Consider the following 23,695-nt stretch of genomic DNA (forward strand, 5'->3'; position numbering starts at 1 on the left):
ATAGGAGCTGGGCAGGCACAGTCCTTGTGAGGGTAGGACTATTTCAGCCTATTACTGGTGGTGACATAAGGTTTGATATTGCAGGAGCCTGATTACCTGCTGGGAGCACTGAAGCTAATGCAGCTCCTAGATTTTGGCTTGAAAATTGAATATGCAAAATGCATGAAGTGTGTGGCTATGCTTACCATAAATAATGAGTTTGAAATGAGAGTGGTTCAGAGGGAAAGGGTCTAACCCAAAGCTAGCTACAAATGAGTGCTGCTGATGATTTGAGAAATGCACTGATAGGATTCGGGATTTCAATGAAGACCTGCGAATAAGGGTTGTTACATTCAGAGCTTAAGCCTCTAACCTGGTTTGTCAATTTATTCCTTCTATTAGGAAATTGTATCAGCTTTCAAAAGGTGCCATGAAACAGCAAACCACAGACCTGGGTTATTTGCAATTAGGTTTGAATTTCAGGAATTTCAAAACCTCCCCCATTCATTCTATTTACCCTAGCTACACAAAAAACATTCAGACCACATCCATTGTAATCACAGATCATTTCTGATCACAGTTTCCATCAGTCCATGTGTTAATGAGCAGCTCAGCTGGGAATCCTGCAAACTCAAATGGATACATTTTGCTAGAATCCCCAGTTGAGGACACCAGGGGTCATTGGTAGAGTGCAAGCCAGGTAGCAAAACCATAATTTACTTAATTTGTATTTGCAAATACAGTGGGGTCTTTTTTCTGCAATGATCACACAGAATTTACAGGGGCTGTTTCACAGGAGTACTGGAAAAGGATTCTGCAATGCTGCCTCATTATTGCTCATCCAGGGAAGTCCAGGATTGCCATCTCTGACAAACAAAAGAGATTAAAAATATCTAAGTCAATATTTACAATGGAGAATTAATTGGTTCCACTGCTAAAGCTGATTTATCAGCAGGTTATTGGAAATAAATGAATAAAAAGAGATACCAATGTTGGTCAACCAAACAATAAAAAATGATTGTATCAAATAAAGCCAAACTGTAACTAAAGACTTCAAGAGAGGTTTTTTGGCCTTTAACATAAAAATGAATTTTATGAGTCTGCTGTACAGCATTTTGTCTTGGCTTTTATGTCTGTGATCCACCTATTGCTCACCAGTATGCTGCAGTGTTATTTGATCAAATAATACCAATTACTTTGCATTTTGTGTGTGAGACAAAAGACACTGGAAGTCTTCAAAACCAGCTGTCATCCCTGGTGGGAAGCTGTTGCCAACCCCCTCTTAGAGCTGGTAGTACTCTTCTAATTTCCAAGCTGCATTTAATGATTGGGAGTTTATATCAATTAAACCCCCACTGCTTTCTTAGTCTTCTCTGCCCAAAAGGATACAGATTTTCTCCTCTGCTGCCCTGCTCCTGTGCTCTGGGGTGTAAAGCAGAGGTCACTGTCCTGCTCCCCATCCTGCTCAGAGCAAGGGGTACCAGTGTCCTTGGATAGCCAATATATGTATTACATTATATTTATATTATATGCTGGATATACAGGTGTTCACTGCACTAATGAACTTGGGGTTGTATATATAACAGAGACTGCAGGTGCTCCTGTTTTAAAAAGTGTTTTTCCAGTTGGCAGTTTTCAAGAGGAGGAAAGGAAACTTCTAAAGGAAATAGAGTTCATTTGTTATTTGCATAACTATATTACACACAACTGTATTTGATGGTATTTCACGGAGGGGTCTGGAGAAAAAGGAGAGGGCATTTTGTAATAAGAAAACCAATAGAGAGAGATGTTTTCTACTCTCATTTGAGTTAATGGGAGATTTGCCTTTGTCCTCAGTTAAGACAGTGTCATTTGCTTCTCCATTTCATTCCTGAGTGATGGTTTGTGCTGATGTTTCACCTTGCTGTTCCTGAGTTCTGGGCACATTTGGAAGATAAAAAAAAAAAAAGTACTGACCATGCACATGCATCTTGAAAACTCTGCTGTATGGTTGCTGCCCAGGAACTGTAATCAAAAGGAAATGATTACACAAACCCACATATTAAAAGCAATCCATCTGCCTGCAGAATAGTTTTTATGTACTAATAACATAGGGAAGAATGCTTAAATTGTGGAGCACAGGTCCTCTCCCCACCACTATCTTTTGCATGATGGTTTCAAAAGGGAGAGGCAGCACTTTTTAAGTAATATTGAAATTTGCCATCCTCCATCTTGCTTAACCTTGAACAGTTATTGTGACAAACTGAATGGTCTTTGAAAACAGCTCCCAAAGAGGAATAATGCTTTTTTTGATATACAGGATTAATAAACTGCTTTCTGACACCTGCATATGGAGACCTGTTCCAAACTCTGAAGGCTATTTACATGCTGAGCAGCACGCTTCCTCAGCAAAAAGTCTAAGATTTGATAGAAATCCCTTGCTTGCAATGCCCTTACTTTATTCCTAAAAGACAATTCTGCAATATTAATGCATAAAAATCTCCCAAAGCAAACTACAGACTGACAAACTGCTGAGGGGCTTGGGTCCTACAGTGGCCTGGTTGTATTCTGAGAGGAGAACTGCAAATCTGTCTCTGATCAACTGCATGGATAATTGATCCTCTGAAATCAATTAAACACTTGTTGACTTGCCTGCTTCCAGTTGCAGTTGCCAGATTAACTCACACAGTTCAACACAACAGAGAGTCTCAGTGCTAAATTAGTGACTCCTATTTGAACTCTCTTCATCAGTAAAAGGAAAAATGACGTGTTTGCTTCCTTCAAAGATTTGGTCACTGCCTCTTTAAAATTTCAGTGTGTAATAGCTTCAGGTTCTTGTTTATTATTTTAAAGAGAGCTCTCTGTGGAGGAGCATTTTTCATTCTTACCCAAACATCCACTTCTTTTGTGCTCAAACCCTAATCCTACAAACCACAATCAAGCCTTGTGAACTAGCTCCATGTTAATAGATGGAAGGTAGCTTTGAGAGAAAAGAAGGTTTCCTGCTCTGCAATACTCCAATCAGGTGTTTTCTACAGTGTATCAGAGACACCTGTAGGCACACAGCATTTCACAGTGCACCAACACCACAGCATCTGCTGCAGAAAAGATGTGTGGTGTGAGCTTATGCAGAATTAGCCACTTAATAACACGGTCTTCCCTGGCAGAGATGAACTATCATCAGGATTCCTGCCAGGATCTGGTGTCAGAGGATACAGCACAGATGTTAACCTGACCCTAATGTTTCCCTAAGCTCCCCTTGGCCATGGATTAGCTGGACCCTGGTCCAACACAGTCCCTGAGGACTGCGAGCAAGGATTAATAGCCAGTCACCATCCTGTTCATCTTCCTAAACCCTACAAACTGTGCCCTCATTTGGCACAAACCAGCAAGTCTCTCAGGTTTTTAAAAGCCAGTGTACACCAGCTGAAAATCTGGGTGTCAAATCACTTCCTGAGAGCATTTTGGATGCTGCATTTGGGCTGTGCATGTAGGCTTTGCCACACGAGGGAAAGATGAACCCAGGGCTTGTTTAAAGGCAGGGTGTAAAGGTTTACCCCTCCTGCTCCCAAGATACCACACATCCTCCATCAGCTGGATCACCTCTCCACACAGATGCAGTAAATGGTAGCAAATCTTTCTGCTGCTGCCATGCAGGGCAGATACACACCAGACTGCACCCTCCTCATGTCTGAAATCTCTCCCTCTGCACTGCTGGGAGAAGGGTTGTTGTGAGAAGCCTTCCTTAGCACTGCTGCAGCTGGTTTTGCCCCGGATCTACCATCTGTGTTGTTACACATGGGTCACAGGGGGCTGAGACTCCTGTTCTGGGCTCACCAAAGCAGTGAGACCCCTTGTCCTGGTTTTTTCTGTGCTCTCCAGGCATCCTGACCAGTCCTTAACCTGAACCCCTGGTCCTGCCTGTGGCTTCACCCTGCCAGGGAATTCTCTCTAGGCTCTCTTTTCCCTTCCAGCTCGTGCCCCTTTTCCCTGTGGTGCCTGGCACACACTCTCTGGCATGGCTGGCTGCCCCCCTGCCTCCCACCCCTCTTCCCAGGCTCTTCCAGTGCTGTGATTAACACTTAATGCTACCTATCAGAGGAGAAATCTCCCACTGTTTTTCCATTTAGCCTCTAGCGGGTTTATTGCAAGTGTTTGAGCAAAAGGTTACTTTCCTCTGTATGGAGGTGAAGTAATTATATGTTCCTGTGTGTCTTCACAGTGCTCCAGAGCCATGCCATTCCCTAATTTCACCATGGGGATGCTGTTTGTGCACCTTGGTTGGCTGTGAGGGCTCTGCTCCCTCTGAAATCTGCCAGCTGGAACCTGGGAAAGCAACCACCCCTCACACAGATGGAGACAGTGCCATGACTTACAGCTTCTTTTACCCCTCTTAAGTAAAAAAATTTTTCCTGCTGAAATTGGGATTTAAGTGAGCTCTCTGCACTTCATCAGGGGTGGATTAGTCAGCTGTTCTATGAGCTTGATACTAAAAAGGGTGGTTGCTTTGCTGTGCAGGAAACCACAATGTCACTGGAAAGAGAAAGAAATTTAAAACGTAGGTGGGGAGACAAATGATGGCTGCAATGAAGAGATACTCACACAAACCCACAGTCAGAGGCTCTCATTAGCTGCACCATCCTCTCACCAGGAAGACAGGAGCATCCATTCCCCTCTCCCCAGGGCCTGCTGCAGTTTCCATGCAGCAGGAACAGCACAGCCCTGGCTGGGAGATGGGGGAGCACCTACCTGGGAAGCCCTGACTGCAGCCTGGCTCAGGTGAGCTGCAGGTTTGCCCCGTGAATGTCCTGCCTGTGTGCACCTGAGTCACAAAAAAACATCCCTGTGTGTCTGAGCAGCTCTGGGTGCTGCAAGGCACCTCCCATGCAGGGTGGCTCTGCAGCGTGTGCACAGAAATACACATATATACATCCATATATATCTATATCTGCACAGATATAGATCCATATGCCACACAGAGATTTGTTTGCACATCCACTTGCTCAGGGAGAGGCACAACCCCTCTGCTCTCCCCAGGCTGCTCACTGATGGTCTGGGTTCAGGAGATGAGGCTGTGCCCCAACACAAAATCTCACCCAGCGTTGGCAGGGTCAGGCACACGCCTCCCCTCTGCTCCCTTCAGCCTCTGCCCTGCAATGGGAAGGCAAATTGGTAATGAGAGCCTCTGTGCCTGGGTAAATGAATTAATTACTCTGCATGGCTGCTGCCAGCTTTGCTTTTGCTCCCTCTGAAGTCAGCACCTCTCAGGATCTGGCTGTGATTTCAGGGTGGCTGCAAGGGCGTTTCAAGAAGACATGATCTGGACAAAACAAAAGCCTAAAATATTTCAGTAAAGTTAGACTTCTCTCCCCACCTCTTCTATTTTTTTAATAGCACATGAGATATTCTGCGACTTTTTCTGAACTTGCTAAATGGATGTCAGTGGAGAAGAGAGACATTTTTTTCCTCCTTACAAATGAAGTCATCTGAATTCACCAAATAAAAATAAATATGAGCTTACTGCTTGGTTCCAGTGGTGCTGCAGAAGGACAGGGCTATAGATTTTCCCAGGAGTGTGGAATAATTCACCAAGGCTGCTCGTTATTCATATAGACAGTGAATTAATAATATGGGACCCTGAGATCTCTTCTTATCTAGGCCGAAGCACAGCTAGAGGGATGAGAAGCTGACTCCTTGGATTTCAAAAAGCATTTTTCCCCCTTTCTTCAAGAAATAAGAATTGATTGAAAGTATTTTCACAGAGTGGGGAAAAAAAAGGCTTTCTGGTGATACCACCTAAAGTACACATTAGATAAATAGAAAACTATTGGCTTTGTGACTGTGAACTGTTCTCACTTGATGTAAGTGCTGATAGATACAGGATTATCTCTAACAAAGCATTTACTAAGGACCTGACCCAAAGTCAATAGGAGTCTTTCATTTGACTCTACAAGCCTTGAATCCTGCTTTCACTGTGGGCAGAGCCAGGAAGTGTCTGTGCATGCCATGCCCACCCCTCAGATGGTGCAAGCTGGGTAGCCCCAGTGCTGTGGGAGGATGCTGAGGCTCAGCTGCACCTCTGTCCTGAAAGAACACTCCTGAATGATGGATGCTTGCTCCACAATCAGTGTCTTACCCGTAATTTAAAAATAAAAAATAAATGAACTGATGGCTGCACTTACTGTCTGCCTAGGGAGAGACAGACCAGGTGGGATCTTTTTGTTCGTGGGTCCTGGGTGAGAGAAAGCAGGGCAAACACCAGAATGGAATGTGTGCTGGGAATGCTGTCCTCTCTCTGCTCCAACTATTGCACATGGGAAAATAAGGATGAGGAGCACCAATCATCCAGCAGCATGATTGGAGAGGTGTGAGGTGCTGGCCCAGAGAGGATTAAAAGTCAGGGGGCCCCCACTGGTCAGTAAGCTCATGTTTGGCTTGGTAGTGCTGCCCTGATGAAGTGTGATGTAAATTCACAGCATCACATGGTGGCTAGTGATCCTCAAACTAATAGAAGTGATCCTCAAACTAATAGAAATCTGAAGTATGTACATACTAATGTGTGTGTGCTAATATTTCATACATTGTGGAATGATCTGAAACTTGAGGTGATCCAAAATCAATCTGTGAAAAATGAAAACACTGGCTTGATTTTATTTTATTTCTCTGTATAAGTGAATGACTTTTCTTTCCCCTGATGCGTGTCTGGTATAAAACAAGACAAGAGCAAACCATGGAGACTAAACCACTAATCCTGCTGCCTGAGAGTTAATGCTTCAAAGCCTGTGTTGCAGAAAACGTGGAATGGTATCACCTCACGTGTCTGCAGAGGCCTTTCTTACAGGTACAATTTAGAGGGAGAGATACTGCTAAGAATTTTAGTAGCACCTTTCTTTTTGCTCATTGGTTTTCACCAGTGTTAAACCCACCTCATTTCCTAAAAGCACTGGCAATATGCACAACCTGCATGGAAGCTCCTTTGTGGCTGATTTCAAAAGCCAGTGCAGGTGCTTTTCTGTTATTCCATACTCTGTGGTCCAACAAATTTCACAGATAATTATGCAAGAAATATGAGGTTGCCTGTGAAAGAGTTTAAAATAGCCTGGAAGAAGATTGAAGGGAAGGGAACAGAAAAATGAAACATTAAAAAATATGTGTGTCTGAGAGCACTGACTGTAACATAGTAAACTCCAGTATAGATGAACAAATTATATATTATTCACAAGCCATGAAGAACACACAGACATAACCACCTAGTGACTGTACAGGATGCTTCAATACCACGTTAAAGGATATGGTACAAAGCACAATATCCCCAGTATAAAAGTGACAGTATTAAAATTATAAGTATCTTTTTTTTTATAGTAATGATATGACAAAGGAATAAAACCTGAGCCCACAGGAAAAACTGCACCAGTGACAGAGATTTCTGCTGAGGCACCTGAGGGCCTTCATGAGCCCATGGGAAATGCTGGGCATTGCTTTCCCCAGAAAAAAGGACTTGCTCTGGAGAGGTGTTTGGGCAAATGAAGAAAATAATAATATCCATAGCAGAGAGCAGAGCAGCCTGATGCCCGTGGTATATGCTGTGGCCAAGTGGCAGGCAAGATAAATTGTAGAGAGGGAAGGGAGCATTTCAAACCATCCTTCAAACAAAAAAGACCTTGAAGTAGTGAAAGGAATCATGAACGTAAATGTGCAAGAGAATAGGCAAAGAAACAGAAAGTGGTGTCTGTGTTTCATGGCAAGGTTTGGCTTTTGTTTTGCTCCCACTGTTGCCACTGCATAATTCACTGGTGATGGAGGCAGCTTTTAGGACAGTGTCTACTGAATACAAAGAATCATTTATGACTTCTGAGGCAGTCATGGCCTGCCTCACTATGCTTTATTAAGATGAGACCCCAAAGAAAAGGTTTGCTGGACTTGGCAGGAAGTGATGCTTGGGAATACACATCATCTTCATGCCCTTCACAGTACAAAGAACCTCAGCCTGAATTTTGTCCCATGCAGGAGGGACTGCAAGCCAAGCCCTGTGTACTGGGATGGTGTGCGAGCCATGACCAGATCTCACCACAAAAGGGACAAAAGGACCATTCATCAGCCCTGACACTTATTAAAAATGTTAAGATGACTCCTACAAATAATTGTATTCTCTGAAAGAGAAAACAAAGCCAGCTCTCCACACAGCCCAGCTGTGCCCCGAGCAATAGCTGGTAGGAGTGGAAGGCACTCCTCTGCAACATGGACTCAAACTGCCAAAGCAGCAGCCTTGAGGAGGTGTCTTCTGATGAAATTTAATGGGAAGCACCAAAAGCTTGATCCCAATACCATTAAGTCACAGTTTGACAGGGCAATACTGAGGTTCAGCCTGCTTTATACACACCAGTACATAGCCATGGGGTGGGGATGGCTCAAGGTGATAATCAGCCAACAGCCAAACTGCCCACAGGGGTTTCCCAGTCCTTGCCACCTCTCAGAAGTGTCCTTGTTTGGGTGTGAGTATATTGCTTGAAGTATTATATTGTGAGTATATTGCTGAACACCTGTGGATATGTAATCGGGACTCAAGCAAGATTTCTTAGTGACACATTATGGCTTGAAATTATATACATTTACACACTGTAAATAAAACCTAGTGTGAGATTATCTGGCCTAAAACATTTCAACGGTAGACAAAGAAGGTAGAGAGTTGCAGGTGACCTTTTGAAATGTTCTCATGCACAAAATAAACAGCAAATCCCAAATCTTTGTGTGAGTTAAAGCACTGACGTCAATGGGACTCCCATGGGAAGTTTTGGGAGTTTGTCTTTACAAGAACAGAACTACCAAATTGGAAAAAGTTTTGACTTAAACCAGGCCAGTATGTCAAAAGCCACAAAGCAAAGTCTGGGATAAAACAAAGGCCAAAGCAAATGTCCCTTGGATTAATTTTTACCAGCAGCATATTGGGCTTTTGAACTGTTCTCCAGCCATCTACAAAAGCAGCCATGGGCTGACTACAACCAAACTTGAAAGGGGAAGACATTCCTTTGTAGTTCACGTTTGCTGGCTTTGAAGTCACAGTGAGTCTTACCAGTGACTTCAATGGGACTTGCCTTACACTTTCATATTAGCCATTGTTTTATCCTAACTCCTTTCAAAATTCCAGACAATAACATTTCTCTTTATTGTAATCCTGACAGAGCAATTAGGCTCCGGTCCACACCTGCACCCGACTTTTTTCTTTACACAGCACTCTTTGAGGTTCTCTCTGAACAGAGTTATGAGGGCTGAATTAATGGTGTCTCTCTGCTCTATCTGCTGCCTCTGTATTTCATGACCTGATGAAGAACATGAAATTCTTCAAGGCTTGTACAGCTGATCTTTGGTTACAACCAGCAGTAGTTTTCACCTATGGTTTTATGAGTGTGCTTAGCAGAAAAAGAAAAGCTTCTTTTTATCAGGGTAATTAGGCAATAACAGAATGACAGGTTGTGGACTAGAGCATAATCATTCACAGGTGCATTCATAGCATGGTTTTAATCATGCCTTCAGAAGCTGAATTGCATTCCCAGTGTAACAAGCAATGAAACACTGCTTCATAATTTAAATATTTGAATGTGTTTTTTAAACAATAAAACATTTCCTTTCATATCTTTAATATATAAACCAGATATCCACATGCCAGAAATACCTGCTGAGAAAACATGAGGTTCTCATTCCTCTAAGGGAGCCCCTAATCTTTCACTTCTTGGTGTCAAATCTGCCAAAATGATCCTTGTCTGCACAATATTCCATTCTACAACATCCACCAATATTCCTGTCTAACTACAAGTCCTGTCTGAGGTACACTGGACCCCTCCCTGCTCCATTCTGATGCCTTGGCAGCCTGGGATTGAGGAAAGGTACCCAGAAGAGAACATTTTTCCCAGTATTTGCTGGAAGAGCTCCTCACTCTCACTTGGGGTGAAGCTGATTGCCAAACACAGACCCAAAGAGGAAACTTTTGGTGCTCCCAAAACTGGCAGAGACACCACTACCCATGGGATTCCAACATGGAAAGAGTGAGGAGTGTCCAGCCCAGAGCCTACAGTGCTGCACAAAACCAACCAGTGGCTCTCTGAAGCACCTGTGGGCTGGTACAAACAACACAACATTCACCAAAAAGAACAGCGAGGGATTTTTACAAGATCCTCCATTCCACAAAGCTGCTGCAGTGAGGGATTCTGCAGCACAGAGCACTTGTCTGGGAAGGGTAACTGATGGGATTAGTACCACTTACTCCCCATCTTCTTATGAGATTTGTATTTTGCTAAGCACTTCCCAGCCGTGGCTCTCTCCCTGATTGCTGCTGGTTTCACCTCGCAGTGCTGGCAGGGGAACCCCAGAGGGGAAAACACCCTGTGGAGCTAAAACTCCTATGAAACCCAGACACAAATAACATGATGCTTTTCTTTCAGAAAAAAAAAAAAAAAAAAAAAAAAAAACCAAAACAAAAAAACAAATCCCCATGACAAGCAACAGCAGCAGTGATTTTAAAAGACAAAGATTTTTTCCTGCTTTCTGTAGTGTTCCTTTCCGGACTAGAATACAAGATCCATTTATTTATGTTATCCTGCCACTGACTTTCCAAATTACTAATTAAATCAAAATGAATAGCAGTTGTCCTTCAAAATATTTATGAATCAAAACTAATGTGGCACTGAAGGGGCCCCGTGAAGTGACTCAAGGGATAATTTTATCCAGGTATTTACCAATAATAAATATCTTATACTCATCAAAACATCTATACTGGGGAATATTCTTACAGTTTTCAGTTAAACCTTAACATGACCCATGTGCACAGAGCTATGCACTAAAGTAGCAAGAAAGTGGTTTAAATATATACTTATTCTTATAGATTTTTAATTAACTTAATAAAGAACACAACAAAATTCCTATGCACAATGTATGGACTTACAGCTTTCTAGCTGTAATGGAGGGTACACAAACAGAAACATATACACAGTTGGAGCTACTTGCCATCAACACAGGAAGGTCTGTTTCTTGTAGTCCCAGCCACTTTCCCAGGTAGACAGGAGCATTTTACTGTTTGTGATCTTTCCTCAATTCGATTCTTATTACAGCATCTGTGTGCTGCTATAACTTCACACGTTCCTCCTTCTGGCAAAAAAAAAAAAAAAAAGAAAAAAAAAGAAAAAAAAAAGAAAAAAAAAAAAAGAAAAAGAGAATATTGACACTCTGATTAGGAAGAGCAGCAGTGGCTAATCAAAGCACCCAGGCGTGCTCCTGTCTGTGCCTCTGCCCAGCTTCTGTACAGGTGGGATTACAGTTTTAATTCTGTCTTTTTGTGTGCTCCCAAATAAGCCAGGTATTGCTACACTACATTTTTTAATAGAAAATGTAGATAAGTTCCCCAGCCTAAAAATAATGTTGTCAATGTCTGGGCCTGAAAAAAAGTAGGTAAAATACCACAGAAAATGCGCAACCACCGTTGGCTGGTTTTATGCTTGTAATATTGGAGACCTTTTCCCCAAATATTTTCTTATACAAGGACAGAGACTAAGGGAATCCATCTAGAAATAAGATTTTTCTCCAAATATTTGATTCTGTGCTAGTACTCATCCCTTAGGGAATGACAGAGTCCCCCCAGATTACAGAGTGGCCCAACAGCACTTCCCTTTGCTCCCCCACTCACCAGATTGGCAGATTTAAGGCAGGAAACATTTCCATTTCCATTTCCATTGTGAGATCATCAGGTTTAATTAGTCTCCTCCGTAATTGTTCTTTCTGAGCATTTGCAATAGTTTTATTAGAAGGAGAGCACAGGGGAGCGATCGACCGATCCACGGTGGCTTTGGGCTTACGAGTGCTTGGTGTTTGTGCCATATGCTGAGCTCAGAAATGAAGGGCCAGGTGTGCCATTCCCCTTCACCTCAGCTCTGCAAGGAGACAAACACCACGGTGGGCTAATGCCCTGCCCAGGTAATTTCTCCATTCCTCAGTTCAGACTGCATTTAGCTCACAATCACTGAGTGTTTAATGGTGTCAGGCTGTTCCCCACAGATATCTGGCTACTTTCTGAAATTGCAGCATAAATCTGACTGGGTTTGTTTCAACTTAGTACCAAACCTCACGTGCTGCCCACTAAAGGGCAGGATGTGCAAGATTTTCTAGAAGAGCTTTATTTCTTCATGCTGTTAGGAGTTGCTAAGTGCACAGTTCTTTTACTACAGCATAAACCACATTACTCCTATCTTTGGATTTCACTCTTTTTTGAAAGAATACTGAGAGCTTTTGACACCGTGTGCTGCGTGGCCAGGTAGAATAAGAAGTGTGGAGATGCTGATCAACATCTGGCTGTGAACAAAGGGTAGAGGTCTGACAGTCCAGTGGTATTTCCCTACCAGGAGCGAGTCCTGGTACGTGGGGTTTCTACAAATGTGGCATTTTTAGTGAAGCACTGGGCAGGTAGGCAGGGAGGATTCTGCCTGAAGTTGGTCATATGGGGGAGTTTGCAAGCATAAGATTAACTCTGTGGTAAACATTGAAGTCATCTGGAGAGACATCTGCTGCACCTCTTAGTTATTAGGTGTGTTTGGGCTGCTGACACAAGCTTTTTGAAAGCCAATAGGTGCCAAAAAAAGAAAGATCCCAACAATTCAGAGAGCCATCCTCTGACAAATGGGCTTTGGAGTGTATCTGAGGAGTAAGAGGAATTGTGATAATCAACTCAGCCCCAAATGCTTGCATTTTCTATGAAGTAATCCTTCACACAAACTCCCTGTTCCCCTATCCAAATCATATTGAAAACAATGAAAAGATTCTCATTGGTTTAATCCATCTTATGGTCGTGCCCTAGGAGAAGAGAGATTTGTGATTTTATTGATTGCAACTTCAACAATAAAGATAATGTACACAGTAATAAGCATTTCTAATTTTAGACTACACAGGCTGTGTGGTAAATATTTGTGAATAACCTAAATGTTTAATTTTCTCTATAAAATTGCTGTATGAGTATAAGTGCCCCATGACTTAGTCTTGCTTATTTGGTTATCTATTCAAAATAATGGGTTGTGGTGGAAGAGCTTTATAACACCTTTAATTGTTCTGTGGAAGCTCAAGTTGCTGGAGCAGTAATGAATTTAGCTCAAAGTGTGTAGTTGTTTAGGAGGGGCAAAACATAATGACACCATAAAAGCAATGAAAAACCATTTTTTTTTTAACTGCTAGAAAGTTAAATACATTAATTGGAAGTTTTATCTACATAGTCTATAAAAGTATGCAAATATGAATAATTATAATAACAGAAAGACCCCTTCCAGTGCTGACAGAGAAGAAAAAATCCACCTCACATGGAGAAAATTCTGGAGGTTATACAGCCTGTTTTCCTGAAAAATCTGTTAAGTGGGATCAGATATTTGCATTAAAGCACATTTAGCCTATGGATGCCTACTGGGTAGCATTGCATGCAATGTGTTTTCTTGTATGGGTTTTACCAGCCATGCATGTACATGTGAGACTTTTAAAAAGCCATATACAAAATGGGAATAGAGACAGATATAAATGGACACAGTGAGAATAGGAAAAAAAACCTCATTGAAAAAGCATACTCCTTACTACATCATTCACAGAAACACAAATACCACGAATATATTAAGGGTGGGAGGTTCTATTTAAATCTGCTTCAGCTGCATAAATGAGGAAATTAATTGAGTGGGGAGAGGAACATAAATCCATCTTCAGTTTCCACTGAAAACCACTCAACGTGTTCAGATGGATATGTGAAATACCTTTGCGTTCTGTGATTTTTATTTTTTATTTCCAACTTTCTTGTTTTGGGGGGAGTGGGCTGGAAAGCACCGAGAAATATTCTAATTCAGTATCTGAAGAATTTCCTGAGCCATTTTTTTTCCTTAATGGTTCATCTGGATTATGGGAAGACCTGGCAAGATATTACATGGCTGGGAGTTCTGAAAAAAAAACGTGAATTATTCACCTGATAGGCTGTGAGTGCAGCAGAAGTTTGAATCCTTGTCATAAACCCCACAAATGTCTCTGTTTTTTGAAGTTTATGGTCTATTGAGCTACAGTAGCTTCTGGCTTTGATTCCACAACAATAGCCTCATCCAACTCATTCAAGTCAATAGAGGACTTGCCATTGAATTTAAAAGGAGAGGAAAGGGGCCTAAAAATCCTCAAAGTAAATGTCTTCTGAATGTTATGTTGACAGTTACATTTTATGAAGTGGCTGTTTTATCCACCTGGCATTTTTTCAAAAATAATTTATTTCTGCCCAAGAAAAATAGAAGATTAGAAATGGAATTGGAACTCGCAGATCAGGAAGAGCATTGATCTTCCTTGAAGAAGCTTCAGAGGTGAATGAAAATGTCCTACCATGACTTATATCTTCTTCACACCAAACATCAGCAGGAATTGACAGTGAGAACAGCTGATCCTTTCTGTGCACCCAGTTCACAGGAGGCCTCAGCTTTGCATGGAGGAAATGTGACCAAAGCCAGAGGGAGAGAACTGCCTGCCAGGGAGGATCCTGGAATGTTGAAGATGGCAACTCTCTGTGTCATTGCAACTCTGCTCATATTCCCCAGCCTTCCATAAACCCTTGTTCTGCACAGACTTAAAATAGAAAATTGTAGAAATAATAGATCATTCTTGCTGTGAAACAGAGAGAGCTGTTTGTTACCCCTGCAAATGGTTTCATTCTAATTGGAGGACACTAAATCCTGAAATAATGCTCATTTTTGTCTCTGTTACAAAGCCACCTTGAGTTTACACACCACAGAGTGAGATATTTTATCATGAGTATGAGTCTGCTGTGGGAGGCTGTGATTTAAAATGTCTAATCACCTATAAGGTCTGAGTGCATGCCTGGCAGAAGCCAAAAAGCCATCTTCTAGTCATCTCTGTTTTTTATATCTCTAGCTAGGAGGTAATAATAAAAGCATATTTTGCACTTCAAAATTATAACTTGCCTCTGCATTCCAGCCAAGCCTGAACTTATCAGTAAACAAACATAAAAAAGGCAAACAGCACTACTGATTTGTGTTATACATTGTGGAAGTCATTAACTATGACTCAGGTAGCAAAACTTATACATTCTCTCTTTGACAGTGATGACAATTTAATAGTATTTGACTCTGCTGAGTTACATGGAGTGTCCTGCAGCAATGAGAGAGGTTGTTTATCAAAATGATAAACATGTTTTCATTTCCTCCTTGGCTGCATGTATGTGATCAGAAGTCTAAGGCCATCAAGAATTCACTTATTCTGGCCACCAGACAGACATTAAGCTATTCAGGACCATCTGTGCTTGAAATGAGTTCCACTTAATGGACCTTCCTAGGGCAGGTCAATCATAATGAATGCATGTGTGCATGAATGCATGAGCAGAGCAGAGCTTTGGTGAGACTTCTTGGGCTGTTTGGTGCTGGCAGAGCTGGCTGACAGATAAGATGTGCCTTTCTTCTCAGGGTCACACACCCAGTGATTTTAGAATTCAGATCCTCTGTTACATTTGCTTCTAGCTCATTGCAAATGCACCTCACAGCCTAATCCAGATGAAGGTTGCTATAAGAACCTGTTCCTGCTACTTGCAAAAAAATAATGGTGCCCAAACAGCATCATGGGCTTTGCTGGCCAAACTGTGCCTCTGTTACACCACTGGTGATTCACCACGGGAATACAAGCAATAGAAATCATATGGACCAATTTTATCCACGTTTCCAGACAGTTCATTAGGACTATAGCTGGTTTGTGGTAGCTCTATTTATTTGTAACAGCTTCAGGTAGCCAGTCTAAGTGCCAGTGCTATCATCCTGCTAAGGTCACGGACCCATATGTTATTCTGAAAATGCTTAAGTATATGCAGATGATGCTGCTAGACGTAGGAGAACAGAGAAAATGTAGGAGAGACTTGAAGTTCTATAGACTCCAAGCAAATGTTTAACAACGTGACAGCAAAAATTCTTCAGACACTTGTACACTTGCTGAAAAATTGCTCCCAGAAACGAATGGATAAAGAAATTTGCACCCTCTTCACCCCAAGTCTTTATACAACAAAGGAAAGAAAGGAAAAACAACCCTGTGACAGCCTTTTTTTTTTTTTTTTACATTTACTATAAAGAATTCAGGTTTGGGGGCCGCAGTTTAAAGAGTTTTCAGTTTGAATAAGCTTTGGAAACTTCCCAGGTGTAATTAATACATTCATAAGATTTAATCAAAATGTTTATGCCGGCTAATGTGCCAGAACTGCAGACTACACTGTGCTCAGGGGAAAATACTACACTTTACTTTAAGAAATAATAAGGCACTACTATGGAACTTACAAAGCAACATTTTTGCTTCTGACAGGAATATGTAACAGATGGAAAAACAAAGTCCCATGCTACACCACGAGCCACTTCACAAGTGAACAAATAAAAGACTCCTCATAGCCACAGTGCAATTACACTCCAATTTTTCTTTTACACATAATCCTCTGACATTGTGTATCTGCTCCAGAAGGAAAAGGATCAAGCTTACAGGATGCATTTTCAGGGCAATCAGAGAAGGCTTAGGGTTTTCACTCATTTTCACAAGGTCAAGGTTAACTGCCATCAATGAAGTCACAAAACAGCTGAACTTGGCTCATAAACCTGATGCAACACAAAGGCACCACCAAAAAATTGACCTAAGTGTAACCCATCAGCATTACTCCTTACTTAATTATTTTCCATTATGATAACAGATACAAATAAATTGATGAGTTATTCTTTAGCAGTGCAATTACCATAACCATGAGAATCTGGAATGCTCCACACGTGCTCTGCAAGTCCCCTGATATACAGTGGATTTTTTTTTAGCCCAGTGGATCAGAATAGACTGCATTGGTCTGTTCCCCAAATTTCCATTTTGTATTTTGATTAATATTCAGTATTTTGTTTTTCATTATGCAAGATCTATATTATAATTTTCATTTTGGGAAGATTCCATACAACAGCAGCAACATAAGTGACTCCCACTGAGGGTCATTAAGTTTTGGGTTAGGATATTATTTTCTCAAATGCTGCTGCTGTGAAAGGGTTCTGGAGACACAGGGTACCCCCTTAAAGAAACTGCTGCTTCTCTACAAAAAAAACAGAACAAGAGGACCATGGCTAGTGAAATTTGTTTTCCCTTGGAAATGCACCTTGTGTTAAACTTTAAAACTCCACTGAGGTTTTTCTGATGTCCACTTTTCTGAGATCACTTAAAGAGCACTCCTGGAAGCCCCAGCTCTGAGAGCCCACAGGACAGAGCCCATGGGATGGTGCAACATTCCTGCAGGTCAAGGCCCCAGCTCCTGTGTCATGGCACAACACCCCCATTTTGAGCAAGGCAAATAATGAGATTGTCTTGCTTTGCGCTGGCTCATGGTCACAATTTGGAGCAGAGCTGCTGGACCAAGCAGGTCAGTTACCTGTGAAAATTCATTTCACACTCAGCCAAAGTTCTGATAGATTCTGGAGTGAGAATTCCTGGGCTAAGGGGGGCAGTGTGCATTCTCACAGGCATCTCTGGTTATTTATCTTAGAAACTCTTAAGTTTCTGAGAGTAATCTTGGTAGAAAAGGCCATTTTAATGAAATCAAACTTTTCTGCAAAAATGAAAAACAAAAGAACTTCTAGACGAAAATAAAATCTTTATTTTGTTCAGCAAAATGTTAAGATTTTAATTTAGTATTAACTGGTTTTTTTTTCCATTTGTATTTTATTTCCCATTCAATATAATAGGGGAAGCAGGGATATGCAAAGGTCTAATTAGCACAAGGATCTGTAGTCTTTTACAATTTTCTCCTAATGCTCTCTGCCATCAGCCACAGGAGGCTTCTAACTGAGAGATTTACAGATTCTTATACTTACACCCAGAACAGAATAGACTCTGATCCTCACAAAGGGGTTTATTCACAGAAATTAAAAATCCGTATTTTCTGTAAAGGAGAAAGGATATGGATTCTGCTCTTGAATTCACAAGGAAAACCCAGAGCACACCAGCATGTGAGCTGTGCTTGGATCTTGGGCTGGCTTATGGATTTCCATATCAAACCAATACACACACCAGAGAATAGGTTTTTCTACTAAAGAGCCTTGCAAATTGATCTCCTGAGAAATTTGCATGGGACCTTATTCTTATACATATTAAAAATAATAATAATAATAAAAAAACCCCTCTTACAGATGAATCAAAGTGAAGACGGTCTCCAGAACAAGAAGGCAGCCTTCTAGCAGCTCCTGCCTCTGGCACACTGCAGCTCCAAAGAAAGAGGAAAAACCAGCAAGGCTGAGGAAGGAGAGAGGGCGACAGGGCAAGGCTGGCTGGAGAGGAATGCTGATGAGCAATCTGCTCCCAGCTCTTATTTAAGTAGGGTTATGAGTAGTTTTAATTAGCATTTTGCATGCCTGTGTAAAATGTACTCCCAAAAGGACAGAATCTATGAGAAAATCCTACTTCTTGTGCATGGAGCTGTCCCTGCCAGGGCCACAGACACTCCCCACAGGACTGATTGCTTTTTTGTCACAGGGAGTGTGCCAAGGGAATTGTAATAAGGACTATCAGCATCCCTGTATTGATGAACTACAAACCCAGACTTGTAACTCACGAGGCAGGCAAGAATTCAATGTTCTCTTAGTGGGGATCTTCAGTCTTTTAATGAGATTTTTCTTTACTTCAAAGGGAGGCCAACTTACACCAACTTTGAGAAATGGAGGTTAGAAATTAGAAGTCTTGGTGGGATTTACAGCTCTGGAATGCCATTAAGAGATGTGTGTGAAGAGGCAGGACTTAATTCAGAAAGAGAAGAATGTTACTTTTGAGAAATAACTGAAGTTCCATATCAAAAAGTAATAAGTATTATGACTTTAAATTTCATTGACTTTCAGTGAGATATGACACTCTTAGAAGTCTATATCGCTTGTAAATAGGATGTCTTGGTCTAAATGATGTATGCCAGTAAGGCTGAGCATAAAATCTTGTAAGTACCTTTAAAAAAAAATCATGCTCTTAGTCACTTGGGTGGTTTGGAAAATTTAATATTTGATATGTCAGAGAGGATAAAAAAAACCGAGTTTGGACAAAATAGATGTAATGTGCCTGCAATGAAGCAGTGCTCCTCCTGTAAGTTAAACTGCAGGCAGCAGCATAAACTAGAGATTAAAAAGACCTGCTGTGCTGTTCTGATCATTGCTTTGCAGCTGCACAATTCTTGCCCAGAACAAATTTTCTAGGTATCAAAGCTGTGGAGAAATGTAGATTTCTGCTGCTGAACAGAAATGAACATTTCCAATGTTGACATCTCTAGTTCCTTGCCAGAGAACAGTGAAAATCCAAAGCAGAATTAGGCCTGAAAATACCCGCACAATAAAATTTGAGTGAACCACAGAATATTGTTCTTGGAACCTCAAAATGTTGTTCTAAATGCTGCCAGCAAATGACATCCAAAGAATCAGTGTTAAGCTTCAGGAAAAACACACAATGAAAGAAAAACTCTTTTTGGATGGAATAATTAAGTTGATAAGAAATAAGTCATTCAGTCACAGCTGCTGATGAGAAATGAATATAGAATTGTGCATGAGAAGTGGTTACTAAGAAAGGATTTAGATATTGTTCTATGTCAAATATGCAAGCACAGCTTGGTCCTGCCAGAGTCTCACTTATGCCCAACAGGCTTTCCCCAAGCACCAGATCTCTAAAACTGCCTAATATATTTATTGCATTAGATGAATACATTCTCCAAACTTCTCCAGACTGGGAAACTGTATTAATTTTCTCTTCAACCTTAAAAGAGACTCAAAACTTCTTATTATGCTTATGATGCACCCTTTGCATTTTTCATATGGTACATGAAAATGTCACACTTTCAGGATTAAAAAAAAATATTTATAAAATAATCCACCGATTACAGAGCAGCTCCAGAAAAACCAACTTTCAAAGCCAGGCTTTGAGTCATCACAAAATGATTCGGGGATCTTAAATCCTTGTGGAAAAGCAAAACAATGTTGCTCTATACAGTTCATCTTTTGATATGATTGTTGCAGATAAATTCATCCCCAGATAATTTTATCCACGAAGGTGATTAGCCTATGGAGAGCCTATGATGTGTTTACTGAGCACAGTGGCATAGTTTATGGTAATGCTCTTGTCATGCTTTATAAATGTGTGAGATGCTTTTATGAAGTAGTTAGATAAGGAGTGGTGAAAGTAATGTGATCCATAAAGAATGCACAGTGATGAAGAGCTGGGATTGCACAGATACTACAGACAGACTGATAGAGAGAATTATAACCAGAGTACAGGCTGCATTAATCTTCCAGTGAATGGCAATGAATAAAGTAACAGGAAGGAATGGGTCTAAACAAATTTGGCCAATGTATAAAACTGAGAAGTCAGTGTGGGATCAAAGTGTTTTTAATGGGATCTCTTATGGATGCATTGACTAGCCATGGTGGCAACAACATTTTCATCTATGGGGTTGACCACATCCTACAAAATCCATGAGAAGGAAAACAAAGACTGCAAGTTACAGCCCGTGCAAGCAAAAGTCACTGTAAGGAGCTGTGTGTGATGAGCAGCAGCAGTAAATCCTATCCTCTGCAGCAGCTGAGCAATGCCAAGCAATCACTTCCCAGGCATTTTCCAGTGGAGAAGTGCACCCATTATCCACCCCATATATTTCTAGAATTATTCATACCGTGACTGCCAGCAGCTGGTCCTGCATTTGAGCAGAAAACCATTCCTTTGCCAGGAACTGGCTGCACCATGGTGCACAAGGACAGAGGATGGGACCAAAGACTCAGAAGCAATCAGTTTTTTTGCATGGAAAGCATTTTACACTGCACTCATGATCCACTGCAGAAGAACCTGGTAGTCTCCAGCCTAAGGAATTTTCAGCACACTCATTTCTGAACCTTATTTAGCTTCAAGCACAGTCAAGAATTTCAGTAAATGTTAGGGACTGGGTATGTGAGCAGCAATATTTTAACTTTCAGACTACTATACTTCAGTTATGAATTAAAAAAATCAAGGAATTCTCTCTCAATCTATTTTAACTTTCAGGCTACTCTACTGTGGTTATGAATTAGCAATTAGCAAGTTTAAAAATTCCCCCTCAAAATGATCTATTCCCTCCAGGCTGAAGCACGATTGAGCTGTTTTACTTCTGGTTAGGACCAAACTATGGCTGAGGAAGAGGAAGAAGCAGAGGATGAAGTGGGACTCAGACCATAGTTTTTCTCAAAATTGAACTCATCAATGCAGTCACTTCTATGGGAAGCCTCAGTGGGAGGGCAGTTACCTCCTCCTCACTGAAGTTTTAAGGGAGAGGACAATGGCAATATTTTATTTCATGATATCTTTTGGCACCTCTTATTTTCTTCTGGTGACGTTCATCTCAAACAAAGCAAGTCTGACTGATTTTCTCTTTTTCTATATTACTTTAATCACTTCCCAAACCTCTCTTGTACATTTTTCCACAGTCACTATCCTAAGCTGCTTTTTTTTTTTTTTGCATGAGTCTCTGTGTTTTGATGTCTCTCTCCTCCCTATTTCTGTTGATGAGCTATATTTTATTTCCTGCCACCATGATTTGCTCTGTCTTTCCACTCCAGCTCTCTGCATACAATTGTAACCCTGATTTATTCTGGTTCCCCACTCTCTCTCCCTCTTTACCTTTTTTTTTTTTTCAACTGCATTGAATGTTTCTCTCTCTGACAATTTCTTTCTCTTCTCTCTGGAAGCTCCTGATGAACAACACAATGCAGTACTGCCTCCTAATAATTGATCACCTGGCTGCTGTTCAGATTTGTACTGCTCCTCTGAATACATGTGCAATCCAGTTCACTCTGTTCCTTTATAATGTAAATAAAAAGGGCTGCATACTCGACTGGAAATACAGGAAGTCTAGTGAGCAAATAATTTCCTACTTTGAAAGCAACATGTGACATTACAACATTGGCTTGAAATGAATATTAGTTTATTTTTTATTAGTTAACAGTAGCTGTATGCAGGGAGCTCTGCAGTTAACAGAACCTAAGAGGCCAGGCAGAAAACACATTTATTCTTCTCTCCCCTGTTTACCCTTGGTGATGATCAGTATTCACCTAAACACTATCTAAGAGAATTTGGAACCCGATTTTTCAATTAAAAGTTGCTTTTTAAACAGAATTTCTTTAAAAACGAAAATCTTTTTGATGAAAAACATTGACACTTCACTGGCCAATGTCAACAAATTTCAATTCAAGATAAAATCTCTGTCTCAGCATGTGTTATAATTCACATAACTCAACTACTTTTAGCAAATGATTCCCAGTTTCCTATATAGTACTGCAGCAAATAAACTACACCACACTCACATCATCACTAAAAAGGGGAAAATGTCTTGAAAGCTGAAGTCTAGACAAAGAAGGAAGTAAGGAATTATTTGAGCTATGTCTCTTATGAGAGACATAGAAAGAAACCATTTTACATTAAGATAAAAACAAATTCAACTTTTGCTCCAAAATAATCCAAGTGATATCCAGGGAAATTATCCAAAAAAGAAGGAAGATACATGCACTTGTCCTGTGCAGGTCCTGCAGCTTCCTGAGGAGAAGCAGCCCCTCTGATGTGCTGCTAATTCTGTGACTCTGTGCTAATGCCAGCACTGCCTCCAAAGGACCCCTCTTCTCTCGGCTCTTAGACTTGTCCTGATTCATGTCCAGCTCAGACCACTTCTAAACTAGTTGGAAAAACCCCATTTCACTCAAACCCCAAGGTTTTGCTTCAGAGAGCTCGTGTTTAAGTGCCATCCCATAGGGCTCATGAGGATCCAGCTCCAGGTCAGCCCCACCACAGAAATGACCCCAGTGCTCTGAACCCTCAGCTCAGCTGCTGCATTTCCAGCCTGAAAAGTTTTGGATAATGTTGGCTATAAACTGGGGTTTCATTAGAAATAAAATAAATTGAGAAAAGCCTGTAAACTAGAAATAGGACAGCTCTGCCAACTCTCCTTAATGGTGCGCTGGTAATTAGAAGCAGAAGAGGTCATCTTGCCCAAATCTTTCCCAGTATCAAAATGTTGCCCTCCACACACTCACGAGCATCTTGCTCAATTTATTTTCTCATTATTTAAGCAATTGGACTTCTGCTGGTGCAACAGGGGATCCTTTGAAGATGCCATTCTAGTGTTTAATGGGATCTACTACTGGGCTGAACAGAAAAAGAATGTTCTGTTTTCTTTTGCTCAGTTTTCCTCATTAACACTAATTGTGATGCTATGACCAACTGAACACAGCTATTCCCTGTTCCACATTTACAGATGTCAGATATGTTTCAGATGGTCATCACATCCCCCATCATCATTATCACCACTTAGACAAGCTGTGCATTGGCTGCTTCACTTCACCTTTCTTCATGAGCCTGTCCCCATCACCTTACTGATGTCCACAGCTCCTCTCAGCATTACTGACATCACTGATGTTTCTAGAATTCCACTATATAACAATTACGTTATTATTAAAAGTGATTCTGTGCTGTAAATTGGATGAGTATTATTATCTCCATTCAAGAGAGAAAATCTGCCCTATTTTCCCAATCCAGCATTTATCTCTAGTCAGCTCTTCAGTGCTATTAACTAAAACACAGATGACCAGCACAAGTTAATAAAGTTTCAAGAATATTTGATCACCAGTGTATAAACTACCAGATACATTGGTGTTATTACTGCCTGGGCACGTCAGCACTGTGGAGA

General features: G+C 41.0%; 1 protein-coding gene across 1 annotated transcript in view; it reads right to left on the reverse strand.

Moving 5' to 3' along the window:
• The window catches only part of TAFA1 (TAFA chemokine like family member 1), a 210,946-nt gene that overhangs the window by 30,839 nt on the left and 156,412 nt on the right, over window positions 1-23,695 (reverse strand). The window contains exon 3 of the mRNA XM_038149035.1: window positions 10,957-11,097. Within this exon, the coding sequence (XP_038004963.1) occupies window positions 10,957-11,097 (141 nt within the window). The remainder of the gene's footprint in view (window positions 1-10,956; window positions 11,098-23,695) is intronic.

Source organism: Motacilla alba, chromosome 12 (genome assembly GCF_015832195.1).
Source record: "Motacilla alba alba isolate MOTALB_02 chromosome 12, Motacilla_alba_V1.0_pri, whole genome shotgun sequence".
NCBI classification, from domain to species: Eukaryota; Metazoa; Chordata; class Aves; order Passeriformes; family Motacillidae; genus Motacilla; species Motacilla alba.